General features: G+C 54.4%; 1 protein-coding gene across 3 annotated transcripts; it reads left to right on the forward strand.

Moving 5' to 3' along the window:
• Positions 1–36: 36 nt before the first annotated feature.
• Positions 37–16,309, forward strand: MTHFR (methylenetetrahydrofolate reductase). 3 transcript variants are annotated; one of them, XM_048824657.2, is made up of 12 exons: positions 37–235; positions 5,224–5,472; positions 6,833–7,071; positions 7,466–7,576; positions 7,771–7,964; positions 8,757–9,007; positions 9,900–10,034; positions 10,463–10,643; positions 11,417–11,599; positions 14,539–14,646; positions 14,970–15,089; positions 15,628–16,309. In XM_048824657.2, the coding sequence occupies exons 2-12, from the start codon at positions 5,234–5,236 to the stop codon at positions 15,823–15,825; spliced, it is 1,959 nt and encodes a 652-aa protein (XP_048680614.1). In that variant the 5' UTR covers positions 37–235; positions 5,224–5,233; the 3' UTR covers positions 15,826–16,309. The 3 variants fall into 3 exon arrangements, with proteins under 3 accessions (XP_048680614.1, XP_048680613.1, XP_048680616.1); XM_048824656.2 differs by having other exon boundaries at positions 37–181; XM_048824659.2 differs by lacking the exon at positions 37–235 and adding an exon at positions 5,576–5,632 and having other exon boundaries at positions 5,338–5,472.

Here is a 16,309-nt window from a genome sequence, read left to right on the forward strand (position 1 = left end):
GTCTCGCCCCACGTGCGAGGAGACGCGTGAGGTGGGCGGGGGGAATGGCGGGTTCTGGGTCACGTGACGAGAGGGAGGCCCGCTGGGCGACTCCTCCCCCGGGGAGAGGAATTTAACGCGCGCTCCCGTGGCACCGGGCACGTGCAGGAACTTGGTGGAGCTGAGACAGCTGGAGGCCGGGGTACGTGCGGGGGGAGCCCGGATCCGGGCGGCGCGGCCTGGCTCCTCCCTCTGGGTACGGGGTCCGCGCGTGGGGGGAGACCCCGGATCAGGCCCCCCATCCCCGGGCTGGGTCCGCGCGTGGGGGAGAGACCCCGGATCAGGCCCCCCATCCCCGGGCTGGGTGCGCGCGTGGGGGGAGACCCCGGATCAGCCCCCCCATCCCCGGGCTGGGTCCGCGCGTGGGGGGAGACCCCGGATCAGCCCCCCCATCCCCAGGCTGGGTGCGTGCGTGGGGGGAGACCGCGGATCAGCCCCCCCCATCCCCGGGCTGGGTGCGTGCGTGGGGGGGAGACCCCGGATCAGCCCCCCCATCCCCGGGCTGGGTCCGCGCGTGGGGGGAGAGACCCCGGATCAGGCCCCCCATCCCCGGGCTGGGTGCGTGCGTGGGGGAGAGACCCCGGATCAGCCCCCCCCCCATCCCCGGGCTGGGTCCGCGCGTGGGGGAGAGACCCCGGATCAGCCCCCCCCCATCCCCGGGCTGGGTGCGTGCGTGGGGGAGAGACCCCGGATCAGGCCCCCATCCCCGGGCTGGGTGCGTGCGTGGGGGAGAGACCCCGGATCAGGCCCCCATCTCTGGGCAGGCTTGGTGGGGGAGCTCAGATGCATTGCAGGGGTGGAGCTGAAAGAATAGGGGACACACAGAATAGGCTCGGAGACACACAGTGAGCACCCAGAGCCCAAGGGAGCCCCGAGGCAGGACAGCGCAGAACCAGGGAAGGGGGAGATTTAGGTGAAAAGAGAGGGAGACTCCTGCCTTGAGCTGGGTGGGAAACTGTTGTTCCGCCCAGAGGAAAGGTTTGAGATTTCAAAAAAGTTCCCTGTGCAGGACTGGCACAAAACGGTGAAAACCTGACAATTTTCACTGAACTGAAATTTCACAGTGTTTTGTTTTGGAAACTGAACCAGGGTGTTTCCCAAATGAAATGTGCTCCCAGGCTGGCTGCAGTGGAGCAAGCCCTGACTGACTTCCAAGCAGGTTGGCAAGGAGCCCAGCCTGGGAGTTGACAAGAAGCCTATGCAGGTTGCCTACAAACTGTCCAGACAGTGGTAACTGAACTGTTCCTGTAAAATGGCTCAATTGATGAATCAGCAGATTCGAAACACCCCCTCCCCAGTTTCCCCCAAAATGTTTAGGTTTTTTTTTATTTTAGGGAATCTTTCTGACCAGCTGTACTCCAGCCCTTATGGGGATATCTTCATTCTGGAGTATAGGCAAACTGGCATGGACCCAGCCTCCCTAGGCTGGCAGCAGTTGCCTGTTTGGAAGTAGGGGAAAGGGGCTTGTGGGCTGATAGAGATGGACAATACCCCCCACCCCCATTATTAGAAATAATATTAGTTCCATTTTACAGATGGGGAAACAGAGGGATCACAGTCAGTGGGAGAGCTGAGATTAGAACCCTGGAGTCCTGGCCTCCCCTTCCTTAATCTGTACAGTACTCTCAGCCTTTCCAGACTCCTGTCCCCTTTTCAGGAGTCTGATTTGTCTTGCATACCCCCAAGTTTCCCCTCACTTAAAAACCGCTTGCTGACAAAAATCAGACATAAAAGTACAAAAAAGTGTCACAGTACATTATTACTAAAAAATTGCTTTTACTTTCTCATTTTTACAATATAGTTATAAAATAAATCAGAATATAAATATATTTCTTATATATTTCTTAATATGACATATTTCAGTATAAAGTCATTGTCTGTATTAAATTTTAGTTTGTACGGACTTCGCTACACTTTTTATGTAGCATGTTGTAAAACTAGGCAAATCTCTAGATGAGTTGATGTACCCACTGGAAGACCTCTGCGTACCCCCAGGGGTATAAGTACCCCTGGTTGAGAACCACTGTGTTAGGCTGCCTGGCTTAAGATGCACAGGGGAGAGGTGCACCTGGCTCAGGAGACCTGGGAGAGTGGACTGCTCCCCCAGGGTCAGGGGAATGTGGGACCCAGCCAGGATGCCTCCTACACCTCCCATCCCAAAGCTGGGAAGTAATGTCCATCACAAGCCCTGCCTGGCAGCACCCTGTTTTGGTTGTTAGTTCTGCTCTGCTTGGGGGAGGGACAATCTGTCTGAGCAGCTAGGCATGTACTCATATGCTCCTTCTTGTACTTGCCTTGGGGGTTATTTAAGGTGAATAACTGATTAGTGTGGCCGGGGGCCAAGCTGTCCCGATCCAGTCCTTGGAAGAAAAGCCACGTTATCTCCTCTTTCACCACCACGGGGTCTGGCTCTGAAGCCTGGGCGAAGATTTTTGCCTCTCTGAAACTTTTCACCTCCTGACTTCACAGAGCAGCAAGTCCCAGCCTCAGGGCCTTCTATCTCCAGCCACCTTTCCCCTTGTAACTCCATTAGTTACTGAGGCCGTGTGAGCTATTATCCTCTCTCCTGCTAATGCTCTTGCTCTCCAACCTCTCCTTGCTGTCTCCCCTGCGGCTGTGCAAACCCAAGCAATCACATCAATAACAGCCAGTGGATACAGGGAATGAACGAAACCTACGGTGAAGGCAGAGGCTGGGTAGATGATTGTCTCTCACCTGTTACCGGCCCTTGTCTGGCTTCTCTTGCCAATAAGCCCTTATTGAATCTGAGGATGAGGGCGTGGCCTGGCATATTGCTGGTGGAGATACCTTATCTGCAGGCTCCTTTTCCAGGCTTACAATAATCAATTGTCCTCCTCTTGCCCCTTTCAGCAGAGGGCCTCAAAGCACAGTACAGACCCTAATGAATGAAGCCTCAACCCTTCCCTGGAGGTGGAGATATAATCCCAGATAGGGAAACTGAGGCACATATGTGACTTGCCCAAGGAACTGCAGCAACTCAGTAACAGAGCTGGGAAGAGACCCCATGAGTTAGGATTCCCAGTCAGTACCTTTGGTCTAACCCAGTGGTTCTCAACCTATTTACCATTGTGGACTGCATCCAATACGACCTATGTTGGCCCCTGAGGATGTCGCATGGGCCGCAGCTGTGCTGACTGGGCTGTGGGTTGAGAACCACTGGGCTAACCACTAACACCCACTTCTGTGCTGTGGGTTAGAACAATGATGGTGGGAGTGGAGAGGATCGGGCTTCACTTCTCAGTTACTGAACGCCAGGATTATGCTGCTTTTGGTTGTTTCTGCTCCAGTTGTAATTGTTCCTGTGACTGCTCTGTACACACATCTGGTCTGTATGCACACAAGAGATTGGAGGCCCAGCATCAGCAGCCTCCCTGCTCCTTTTTCACAACTCCTGCCAGCTGGACGGGTCCCCAGAGGCGAGACTAAGCCTTTCTCCTGAGCCTTTCAGCCTGAGCCCTCATGCAAGCAGCAAAGGAGGAGCAAAGTCCACCTACCCGTGGCTGGTTTGGGTGACATGGACAGGTGGTGCCATAAGTACAGGATTTGTGCTGTCGCTTCCTCCAAACAGAAGTTAAAGCAGCCTGTCCTGGGATGAGCTGGACTGTATGCTCCTTCTTTCCAAAGCACCGGGTGGAGAGCAGCTGAGAAGAGACACTTATCAAGGCCCTCTAGGCCAGGGAGCCATGCTCCGAATTGGGAGTTAAGAGGCCTGGAGTCTGTTCCCAGCTCTGCCACTGACTTGCTGTGTGTCTTTGGGCATGTCACTTCATCTCCCTGCATCTCTGCGTCGCCATCTGTAAAGCAAGTGTAAAGTGCTGATCTTGCTACAAGACCAGCAGCAGGCCAGGCTGTTTTCATTCCCGGGCTCAGGTTAGACTTGCCAGTCAGTCAGTTCATCCCCATTTTGAAGGGGGCTGATTGGCAGCTTGTCCCCCAAGGAATAACTACATTCCCTTTGGCCGCCCTGGCAGACAAGAGGACTTTTCCTAGCTTGCATCCAGGCATTCCAGCATGGTGTTTTGGGAAGAGGTTCTCAAGGGACGGGAATGCTGAGTGCATGGACAAGGAGGCTGTGTGTAGAGGGGAATGCAGGATGGGGAGAATCTCATTCGAAAGGAATGCTGGGTGATGGGAGAGTTCTCAGCTGAAGGCAGATTCTTGTGATGCCAGACTGGACACAGCACTAGGTAACACACATGGCACATGTCAGGCCGTTGTGACTAGCTGACCGTGCTGGACTTTTCCATCTGACTTCTGACAGAGAAGAAGACTATGGGCTTGAGGGCAGGGTTCTGAGGGTAGTGATCCAGCCTCTCTCCCCAAGCTATTTTAAGAAACATTGCTGTTTGGGAATAAACAGAAGAGAGACAGCATGGCCCTGCTGTGGGCACATCTTGTGCTAGAGAGGTGGCTGGACGCAGCCCACTCTGGACAGAGCTGCTGGCAACCCCAGTCCCTGTCCAGAAGGTCAGACTGACCTTCACGAGCTGCACGAGGACGCTGCGGTAAATAAATTGTAAAGCATTTGAAAGTTCAGAAAGAAACTCTTAAACCTACTGATTCCGATGAGGGACAAAATCACTCCTGTTTAACTTTAGGCTTTAGCAGAGTTACACCGGGGTGAATAAGGTCCACTGACTGCTCTCCATCACTGCATACTCAGGCTGATCTCCACGCGCAGCTGCTAAGTAGGGCTGACTAGGGTCTTGTAGGAGCTAGTTTGGAGGCAGGGACTGCCATACCCGCCAGAACTCCTTGGGAGCATTAGCAGGCGCCAAGGTCATTCAGCTGGCCCTGCTGTTCTGGTGGGGGCTCAGGACCCATTGCTGCTCCTCAGATCTTATCACTGCTCGGTGGGATTTCTGTACTGTTAAAAACCATTGAGCAGACATGGACGGAGAGTTCAGGGAAGGGAGGGTGTGGAGTGATTAACAACTCCTGAGTCTCCTTCCAGCCCCACTGAAATCTTCAAGTGTGGTGGATCGTTGACAACAGGGAGGCAACATGCATTCCTCCTACATCCTGTGCCCTGTGATCCCCCTTGTCTTCCGGCACCCTCTTCCAGCTCCTGCTTGGAGCAGCCTCCCATAAACTGCCTTCCTAGTCACCCCACAAAAGCCCCTAGGCAGTGACACCCACCCTCCTCCCCTCGCCCCCTCCCAGAGAGCGCATCATGGTCAACGAGCCCCACAGCGCCAGCAGTGGGAGTGCCAGTTCCAGGTCGGAGGGCAGCAGCAGCGGCAGTGAGAGCTCCAAGGACAGCTCGCGATGCTCCACCCCGGTCCTGGATGCTGAGCGCCATGAGCGGCTGCGGGAGAAGATGCGCCGGCGATACGACTCCGGGGACAAGTGGTTCTCCTTGGAGTTCTTCCCCCCGCGGACGGCCAATGGTGCGGTCAATCTGATCTCCAGGTGAGCCCTGTGGGGTGGGGGGAACGGGGAGGAGGTGTGATGGCTTTGACTGGGGGACAGCCTGATAGAGCCGGTTCAGGCCTGTGCTCTGTCTCCCTTCCAGGTGAAGAAGCAGGTAATGGTTCTGTGCTTCCCTGCTGAGAAGGGTGATGGACTCCAGGTAATTCATCTTTGCATCCCTGTAGAGTTAAACACCATGGTGAGATTACTAAGGGGGCTGGATCATTTTGTATGCGAACATATTCCTGCTAAAGGTGAATCCACTCTCATGCTTTAGAGTCTGAGCTGATCACTGTGGGGTCAGGCAGGGGGGCAGAAAGGAATCCTCCACTTGCTTAGTGTGCAGGATCTGGTAGGTGCATTGGTGGGGTATGTATGGGTGTCTCTCCAGGAAGCATCATGTATTAGTTTTTGCCCCTGGCAATGACCAAACTAGATGGACCGGTGGCTGGTCTAGTCTTGCGGGGCCCATGGCCTTGGCGACATGAATCCTGCTTGCTTTCCGGTCATCTAGATGCTTTGCTTTAGGCCCCGATCTTTTCCCCATCCTGGTGGAAGTCTCTCCCTGTGTGTCCAGGCCAAACCCCTGCAGTGCTGTGTAACGTGAACGCTCTGCCTCTTGTGCCCAGCCCGTGCAGAAAGGGCATCTCTGGTCACAAATCATCATGGCAACATCGAAAGGGAAAGGTGTGGTTTGAAAACCTCCGTGCTGTGCTAATGAGATAGCAGGCCCCTGCTTTCCATGCCATGGCCAGGTTCCAGCCTGGGGTAAGCAAGTGCAGCAGCGCTGAAGGCAGGGGAGTCTCTGGCATCTGGAGCAGGCCTCCGTTTGGAATCTGGACTTGGATTAGACCTATTAGTTCCCCTCCCAATGGCCCCAGCAGCGCCTGCTTATTCCCAGTAGTCCCCATTGTACCCTATTCCCTAGATGCGTATCATAGCCACGGGCCTGCCACCTTCTCCTTTGGAAGATGATGCCACAGCCTCCTAGATGTGGCTGGGAGGAAGCTTCTGGTAGATCCAACCTAGAATTCCCCCTCTTTTAAAAAAAATATCTTGCCCAAACTGCTAGTTCCACCTATTTGGCTATCCCTGAACATGGTCTCGCCTCTGTGGTGTTGATCTGCCAGTGGCCCTTAGTGGTTCCTTCACCAACCTGGAGCGAGTTAGCTCTTGGTCTCTTCTCCTGAGGTGGCTGCTTCAGCCTAGTAATTGTTCTTGCTGCTCTGATCCAAATTCCCTCCCGTCTGCCACACGCTGTCTGGTAGTGAGGTGCCTGGCGCTGAGTGCGATATCCCAGGCGTGCGGGTGGCAGCACCCCCAGAGGCTAGCAATAAACTGCTTCTGTTCTAATCTGCAGGTTTGACCGCATGGGGATGGGCGGCCCCCTCTTCATTGATGTGACTTGGCACCCGGCAGGGGACCCAGGCTCTGACAAGGAGACCTCCTCCATGATCATCGCCAACACGGCCGTCAACTACTGTGGCCTGGAGACCGTCTTGCACATGACATGTTGCAACCAGACCAAGGAGGAGATCACAGGGCACCTGCAGAAGGCCAAGCGTCTGGGGCTGAAGAACATCATGGCGCTGCGAGGAGGTGAGCATTCCTCTCTGCTCTGGGGATAATGCCAGAGTTACCCTCACCTCCAGCGAGCGATTCTTCTGTGGGAGGAGCTGGAATGAACCAACCTGGCGATCTAACATCCCTCCCAGTTCTGGGGCCATGTGGTTAAGCATCTGTCTGAATCTGTTCTCCCTGTTGCCTCAGGCCTCTGGATTAAGGCTGAGAGGAGTTAACCCTGACCCAGAAGGCGTGGTGTCTCCATCTCGGGGGGGAGGTGAAGGGCCCATGGGTGGAACCAAGTAAGGAAGCCAGTGAACTTGGAGACTCCATTTCCTCTTCTTCTCTAATGGGCGGCCCATCTAGCGCTGGTTGAGCTTTGCTATACACAGGCCCTGGGTCAGACCCGTCTCCATGTCTCCTCACGCAGATCCCATTGGCGAGGAGTGGGAGGAAGAGGTGGAAGGCTTCAACTACGCCATCGACTTGGTGAAGCACATTCGCTGCGAGTTCGATGACTATTTTGACATCTGCGTGGCAGGTAAACGCATCTTTTTATGGGCCAGCTGTGGCAGGGTTTGCCTCTGACCGTGGGGACCAGACTGTGCTGGCAGGACTCTGAGCGACGGCTTGTGGGTGCTGGACGGTTCAGATGTTTGATGCCCCAGCATGACTGAGGCTCTGGAAGAGTGAGCCGGCTGCCTCCTGGCTCAGCTCCTCCTCTTCTCTCTGAAGGTTACCCCAAGGGCCACCCTGAAGCCGAGAGCTACGAAGCTGACCTGAGGCACCTGAAAGAGAAAGTCTCTGCTGGTGCTGACTTCATCATCACGCAGCTCTTCTTCAGGTCCGAGACCTTCCTTGCGTTCATGAAGGACTGTCAGGCCATTGGCATCACCTGCCCCATCGTACCTGGCATCTTTCCCATACAGGTGAGATCCCCAGCCCTTGCCAGGAGGGCGAAGTGAGCAGCCAGGAGGGGTTCATGGCTGGATTTTTGAGCTAAATCTTGCCAGCTCCCAAGCACTCTCCACTAAAGCTCTAAGTCACTGGGAGATGAGGGTGCTGACTGTTGTCTGACTCTTGTCCCTGCAAAGCGAAAACATAGCAGAACAAAGTAATGGAAGGATGGTGGGAGCCACCTTTCCAGGAGGTCTTTATTAGGCATGTCAATAAGCATGCGTAGCACGATGCAATGGGTAAACTGGAGCCATTGGCTGAACAGTGCCAAGCCAATAACCGCATGTCTCTTCCCTGAAGAGTTTTACAGTCTAAAGACACCAGCCGGGATGCTACAGTACAGAACAGCGGCTGGGAGCTTTGCATTCTCTTTACGCTTCTGCCTTGCCTGTGGGGGTCTCGAGTGCTTTTCAGACATGAATTAACCCCCGCTCCCACCCCCCCAATTGCCTGCCCCCTTTGAAGGGGGTAAATACTTCCCCCTTTTTAAAGATTGGGGACAGGGGGAATGGAGTGTAGACAGGTTAAAGTGATTTGTCTGAGGTTGCACTAAAAGTCAGTGATAAAGATGGGAACAGAACCCAGGAGTCCTGATTCAAAGTCTACTGTTTTGACTACTATAAAAACTCTTTCCTGGTACAGATGTTACCTTGTCAACTGGCTGGGGAGCAGATCTGGTCTGAAAATTGAGAGACCTCGTTAGCAGCCTTGACCCTTTCCCTTGGGTATTACCCTTCCCTATTCCCCTTGTATCCCATGCCCAGGGTTACCATTCTCTGCGCCAGCTCGTGAAGCTCTCCAAACTCGAGGTGCCGCAGGAGATCAAAGAAGTGATCGAGCCCATCAAGGACAACGACGCAGCCATCCGGAACTACGGGGTGGAGTTGGCGGCGTCCATGTGCCGGGAGCTGCTGGACAGCGGCATGGTGTCCGGCCTGCATTTCTACACCCTCAACAGAGAAGTGGCCACCACTGAAATCCTCAAACGTCTGGGCATTTGGAAAGAGGATCCCAGGTGAGCAGAGAGCTACTCCTGGGGCATCTTCCTCCTGTCACAGCTGCACCTTCAAGAGATATGACCTGTAAAGGAAAGAAAAAGAGCTGGTGGCTTTCCACCCGCACACCGCCACCCTCTCCTTCTGTTTGTATCGATACATTAGATATTTCGGTCCGGCCTTCCCTGGAGTACTCTGTGGGTGACTGGAAAGCTGGGAGGATTGTGACCTCTAAGTACCAAGGGGGTGAGAGCTGCAGCAATTGAGGGGAAGGTGGTTTGTAGTTGGACTGGTTAAACCTATTGGCGGGGTTTGTTTTGTGGTGTATGTGTGGGTTTGTTGTGGCTTTGTTTGTTTGGGGTTTTTTGGGCAAACACTTAACGTAAATGCCTGACGAGCAGCCAGGAGACAAGAACTTTTCATCTTCCCCGCCTGTTGGTGTTAAGTGCTGAGTAAGGTCCTACTGTGATCTCCGGCAGCAGTAGAGAAAATGTTCAATAGTCAAGCAGGGGGCTGTCCAGCAAGGGTGGGAGACACAAACATTGGGGTCTTTTTTTCTTTAAAAATAGCCAACCTTTCAGGCCTGTCTAGCCCCCAGAAAAGGGCAGGTGCCCATCCTGTGTATTTCATCTTTAACAAACTGCCCAGCTGCCTGGGAGCATACGCGAGAGGGGGATAATGAATGCCTTGGCATGAGCCGCCATCTCCTGAATGGAGGAGAGGTGTCCGCTCTGGAGGGAAGTGCCTCTCTGGATGCAGCGACGACTCTCAATTCTGATTCAGCCCTTGCCGTTCAGCCTGCCCCAGAACCCTGCCTCTCTCGTAAAACGCATTTACTCACGGTGCTTTCAGTCCCGAAGCAGGGAATCCGTTACAGAGAAGCCATCCTAATAATCTCTATTTTCCCCCAAGGCGGCCTCTGCCCTGGGCAGTCAGCGCCCACCCCAAGAGAAGAGTCGAAGACGTCCGGCCTATTTTCTGGGCCTCCAGGCCAAAGAGCTACATTCACCGAACTCAGGAATGGGATGATTTCCCCAATGGTCGCTGGTGAGTCTCTGGCCTAGGCCAAAGGGGGCTGGAGCCGGTGGGGAGTGGAGCAGGAAGCCATTTGAGTAATGGGACCATCCGCTCCGACATCACTTGAAATGGAAGGCGTCTCTGTAGGACAGGCAGAGGCTGCTGGACTCGTTTCAAGACCCTTTTGGAGTCCCGTCACTGAGCCCATCTGGTGATACTTTGCTAGGAGAACCTCTGGTGGTGCCCAGTAGCTCAGAGCTGCATGAGGGGATGAGCTGCTGGGTGGGGTTGAGTGGGTGGCCCCAACGTGGTGGGGCGCAGATCTCTGGTGGATCGTATTTGCTGCTCTCCCCCCGCACCTTGGGGGGTGGCTTTTTCCCCACCCGCTGGAACAGTCAAGCAGGTCACGTTCCACCACAGGCAGCATGTACACCTAGTCTCTCTGGGCCATCCCGCAGGGGGAACTCTTCCTCGCCAGCCTTCGGCGAGCTGAAGGACTATTACCTCTTCTACCTGAAAAGCAAGTCGCCACGGGAGGAGCTCCTGAAGATGTGGGGGGAGGAGCTGACGAGTGAGGAGAGCGTCTTCGAGGTGTTCACCTTTTACATCTCCGGCGAGCCCAACGGGGAGGGGCACAAGGTGAGTGAAGGCCTGGGGCTGAGAACAGAGGGGGAGGCTCATTGGAGAGTGGGGCAGGGCAGCACCCAACAAGGACTGGCTCAGAGAGAGACAGTGGTGCTTATCTCAAAGGTGTCAAGCGCCCTGTGACATTCCTTTACACAGGGGGTCAGGGCAGTCCTCTGCCAAACCCACTCTGTGACCGCGGGGGAGGGGACTCTCAGCACGGGGGAGCTAGGAACAAGCCTGGATAAAGATGTCCTTGTGCTGTGAAAGGGCTAAGATCAGAGTAGTGGCGCACCTGGTAAGAAGGGACAACCCCCATGAGTTCAGCCTTGGGGACCGCAAGCTGGAAAGCCCCCCTGGTTTGAAAGGGGTCTCGGACAGGGTGCCCTAGACCAGGGATCCTCAATGTGGCACCTGCCAGGGCATTTTTGTGCGCCCGCAGGACTCCCCACTGCGGAAATGTCGCCGAGAAGTGTTGCCGTTTCTCGGCAGCATTTCGGCGGTGGGGTGTCTGGCGCCTGCCCAGTAGGCTATTCCCACAAGAAAGGTTGGGGACCACTGTCCTAGACCATGTAGGGCTTTAAAGAAGCTGTCTGGGATTTTGACTTGCACCCAGAAGGGAGCTGTCAGCCTTGTACAAGCTAAGAGCACTTGTGGGATGTGCTCTCACGAGCTCATCTGCCCTGTGAGGTGGGCAGCCATGTCCGCACCCACTGGAGTCTTGTTTGAGGAGGCGTTGCCTGGTGCTGTGAGGTTATGGTAATGGATAGCCTCTTTCCTTCCTGCAGGTGACCTGCCTGCCCTGGAACGACGACCCTCTCGCTGCTGAAACCAACCTCTTGAAGGAGCAGCTGGACAAGGTGAACAGAAGAGGAATCCTGACCATCAACTCCCAGCCAAACATCAATGGCAGACCGTCCACTGACCCCATCGTGGGCTGGGGGCCCAGTGGGGGCTATGTCTTCCAGAAGGTACTAAACCATAGATGTGTACAGCTAGAAAGGACCCTTAGCATCTAGTCTGGTCTCTTATGCAGGAGATCAAAGAACGTTGTTCGATTTCTGCATTCAGCCCGGTATCAGCTGGTTGAGCTAGAAGTACCTGTGTAGAAAGAGATCCAGCCTAGATTTTTGAAGCTTCACATGATGACCCCATCTCTAGATAATTCATTCCAGCAGCTAATTACCCTCGCTGTTAAAATATGGGACTTGATTTCTAGTCTGAATTTGTCTAGCTTCAGCTTCCAGCCATTGGATCTTGTGACGCCTTTGCCTGCTAAGATTGAAGAGCCCTTTATCATCAGAAATCTTCTCCTCCTAGGCACTTCTAGACCATGGTCCAGTCACCTGTCAATCTCCTCTTGGATAGATAGATAAAGCCTCTCACTGGAAGGCAGGCTTTTGCCATCTGGGTAGTCCTACCCCATTGCCTGTGTCCCAAGGCTGCTGTACCAGCCTCTTCCATTCACCCTCTTTTCCAAAGCTACTTATTTCAGAGCTGGGGTTTGTTGGGTTAAGGACACATCTAGTTTAAATTCCCTGAGCTCCCTCCCAGACCTTTCTGCTCATTACTTTCCAAAAACCTGCACCACAGGAAGTGATAGCATCTGGCTATATGCCCAATAAGGGAATTTTCTGCCAGCTTGCTGTGACTCTGCCGTCTTGTGCAAGAGCAGGCAGGGAGATCTGGCAGGAGATTGGGACTGTACTTCTAGCTCTTCCACTGACTTGTTGTGTTGCCTTGGGCAAGCCAGTTAACCTACGAACCTCTATTTCCCCATCTGTAAAATAGGGACAGTGCCACTTAACGGCCTTTGAAGTGTTTCACATCTGGGGATGGAGAGTGCTACTTATGTTTTCCTGGGATGCCTCCCATCCACTCATGAATCAGGCCCCACTTTAAGTGCTGCCTGCAGGGGTATCCAGGAGGTGGCGCTCTTCCCTCTGAGCCAGTCCTGACCCAGTGCCTCACATGGTGGCGCAGGAAGTGCTGTCCTTTGGATGAAATAGAACACTGAGAAAGTCATGGGGATCTTTAATGACCTTAAACCCAGTGTCCTGGTCAGCTTCCAGCGTGTGTCTTGGTATTCTGCTTCTCTGAACTCTCCCTGCAGTTTCACTCAGAGGGATGCCTCACTCTTACATAGCATATCTCATCAGATCTCAAGGCGCTTTACAAAGGCTGATTATCCCCTGTTTACAGATGGGGAAACTGAGGCACGGAGAGGGGAAATAGCTTGCCCAAGATTACCCAGCTGACTAGTGACAGAGCCAGGAAGAAAACCCAGGTCTCTGGCTTTCCAGATCAGCGCTCTGTCCCCTGACCTGGGGCGGGCAAACTTTTTGGTCTGAAGGCTGCATCGGGTTTCTGAAATTGTATGGAGGGCTGGTTAGGGGAGGCTGTACCTCCCCAAACAGCAAGGCATGGCCTGGCCCCCGCCCCTATCTGATCCCCCTACTTCTTGCCCCCGATCGCCCTCCCAGGACTCCTGCCCCATCCAACCCCCCCTGCTCTCGGTCCCCTGACCGGCCCCGGACCCTCCACTCCTGACTGCCCCCCCGGGACCCCTAACCCATCCACCCCCCCGTCCCCTGACGGTGCCCCACCACCCCATCCAATCCCTCCTCTCCTTCCTGACTGCCTCTGTAGGACTCCTGCCCCCATTCAACCCCTGTTCCCCACCCTCTGACGACCCTGACCCCTATCCACGCCCCTGCCCACCCCCTGAACTCCCCTGCCCTCTATCCAACCCCCCCTGCTCCCTGCCCCCTTACCGCGCTACCTGGAGCACCGGTGTCTGGCAGGACGGCTGCACCAAGACGGGCAGCCGCACCGCGCAGCAGAGCACTGGGTCAAGCCGGGCTCTGCAGCCCCGCCGTCCAGAGCATTGTGCCGCATGGCTGCAGGGGAAGGGGGACAGCAGGGGAAGGTCCAGGGACGAGCCTCCCCGGCCAGGAGCTCAGGGGCCGGGCAGGATGGTCCTGTGGGCCGGATCATTATTATGATTATTGTGGGGTCCCCCATAATCAAGGTAAACAGTGGGAGCAGAGCACATGGTGGGGAACAATACAAGCTAATTCAAAGGGATTTGGATTGTTAAAGCCGCTGGGCCAGCAGATGGCAAATACAGTTGAGTGGAGAAAGATTCCCCAGGAGCAAGGAAATCAATCATCCAACACAATGGCCAGGAAACCGAGCTAGTGCTGTTAGGAGGGAGGCAGTTGCTGAATCCAGCCCAGAGCAGCAGCCAACGGGGAAAACGAGGAATTAGGCTATGTTAGGCACACACAGAGGACACCAGACAAAAGAGGTGCTGCTGTGAACAGGCCCCCATTAGAGCCCAGCTGGGATAACCCTCTGCGGCTTCGCTCACCGGACCACGGGGGTGAAATTGCCAACTAGGGCGCAGCACAGAACAAAGATATCAAGCCTGAGTCTTGTAGAAACAGCAGGCACCTGCTGCTTTATGGGCGCCTGGAATGACAGGTGCGGAGGCTGTGCCTTAGCTACCTGGGTGCATCCCCTACTGCAGAGCCTACAGGGAGACTTGATTTTGCACCCCTTCGCTCTGAAGAACCGAAGCTAGGAGGATGGGTAAGAGGCTGCCTGCAAAGGATTATTAATACATTGGGCTTGTGCCCTGTGGTACCTCCGTGTGCTGGGCACTTTGTTTCTTTGGCCATTCCCAGCTCTACCACGGACTTACCTCCATTTCCCCATCTAGAAAATGGGGATAGTATGGGCCTGTCTCGAGGGGTGGGATAGATGGATTCTTCTTAGTACCTCCCCCATTTTAGCTACTGGGGCTTCAGAAAACTGGATGAATCCTCAACAGCTGGGTTTCCCCACTGGTTCCTCCCTTCCCTGCACTGCACTGAGTTTTGGCTTCTGTTTCCTCCCGCCCACGCAGGCATACCTGGAATTCTTCACCTCCAGCGAGAACATCACCGCCCTGCTTAAAGTGCTGAAGATGAAGAAGTACGAGCTCCGAGTGAATTACCACATTGTCAACGTCCGGGTAAGAGTGTGCTTAGCCAACACTTCCCTCCTGCCACGTCATAGAGACGCAGGCGGCCTAAATCCTAAGGAGAGAGGGGGAGTCTGCCAGCAGGGCAGGAAGATGGGAGTTGGTAATGGGACAGGGCGAAGCAGCACTAGCTATTCCCTGCAGCTCCTTCCTGAGCCGTTGGCTTTTCACCGTTTGGTTGATGGAGGGTAGTTTAATTTCAGGGAAGTAGTGCCTATAAAAGCACCTTTGCACCAGGTCCACTGCATCCACTTCCCGCTCAGGACCATCTTGCTCTAGAAGGCGCTTCCAATGTCCCGTCCTCCTCCTGGCAGGGTGAAAACATCACCAATGCTCCTGATCTGCAGCCCAACGCCGTGACCTGGGGCATCTTCCCAGGCAGAGAGATCATTCAGCCAACGGTTGTGGATCCAGTTAGCTTCATGTACTGGAAGGTAAGAGCACCACGCCAGCTGACATTGAACTTATTCCCACCCGGTGGTTAGAGAGAGGTTGGGTTTAGCGGTTTTTGTCTCTTCTTTATCAAGACCCACTGGACAGTCACAGGACCACATTAGTGCCTAGATGGAGTCCATCCTGAGCTCTTTAGTCCTTATGCAGTGGAAGCTTTGCCTGAGTGAGGACTGCAAGATTTTCCCCCTCCTCCCCCATTATGTATTTGTCGTCTATATGAAGTGGGCGACGTGAGTGCCAGCCCCCATATTTCTGGGCCAGTTCCCACAGCAGTTGAGGCTGAGGCAGTATTGAGCAGCACTGGTGAAAGAATATGCACGCACATGGTTTCTAGAAAGCAGGAGGATGCATTGATTTACTGCCCAGCTCCTCAGCTGTGGGGTGGGGCAGATGCGAAGCCATACGCACTCTCTTCCCCTCCCAAGACTAGCTGCCCTAGATGACATTGTAGGAGTCGCAGCTACCGTAACGAATGTGCTTGGGGTGACCGTACCATGCTCTCTGCCTTTGTCCTGGCAGGATGAGGCCTTCGCTTTGTGGATTGAGCAGTGGGCTAAGCTGTATGAAGAGGAGTCTCCCTCTCGCATGATTATCCAGTACATCCACGACAACTACTACTTGGTCAACCTGGTGGACAACGAGTTCCCGCTGGAGAACTGCCTGTGGCAGGTCATGGAGGACACTTTCGAGCTCTTGAACTGTCCCACGGAGCAGTGAGTCACAGCCGCTCACTCCGTCCATCCACCCACTCACTGCAGACAGCACAACTGCCGGGGGCAAGAGGAGCCCGGCTCGGCATGACATGGATCCAGACACTCCATCAGGGGCTTCCCAACACCCCTCTCTGTTACAAACAAAACATGTCCCACTGTCTGTTCTCATATGCTAATGGCAGCTAGAACCACCTGAACCTCCCAGCAGAGCTGTAGGCTGCATTCTAAGAAACGATCGAGCTGCTTTTTCAGTGTCCTCTTCAGGGTTTGTTTCAATGTGATCGTAGTGGAGACTCACCCACTCACTGCAGCAGAGACAGCGTGCTGGGGAAGTTGGACACTACATGGTCTAAAAGACTTGGTCAAGTTTTCTCCCAAACCCCCCCCTCCCCTTTTGTTTTTTAAAGGAACGGGAATAAGGGAATTCTCCAGGTCAGTTTAATCTTTAGTTTGGTGATTAGGAATTAATTAATAAATAGCAGACACTA

Source organism: Caretta caretta, chromosome 18 (genome assembly GCF_965140235.1).
Source record: "Caretta caretta isolate rCarCar2 chromosome 18, rCarCar1.hap1, whole genome shotgun sequence".
Lineage (NCBI taxonomy): Eukaryota > Metazoa > Chordata > Testudines > Cheloniidae > Caretta > Caretta caretta.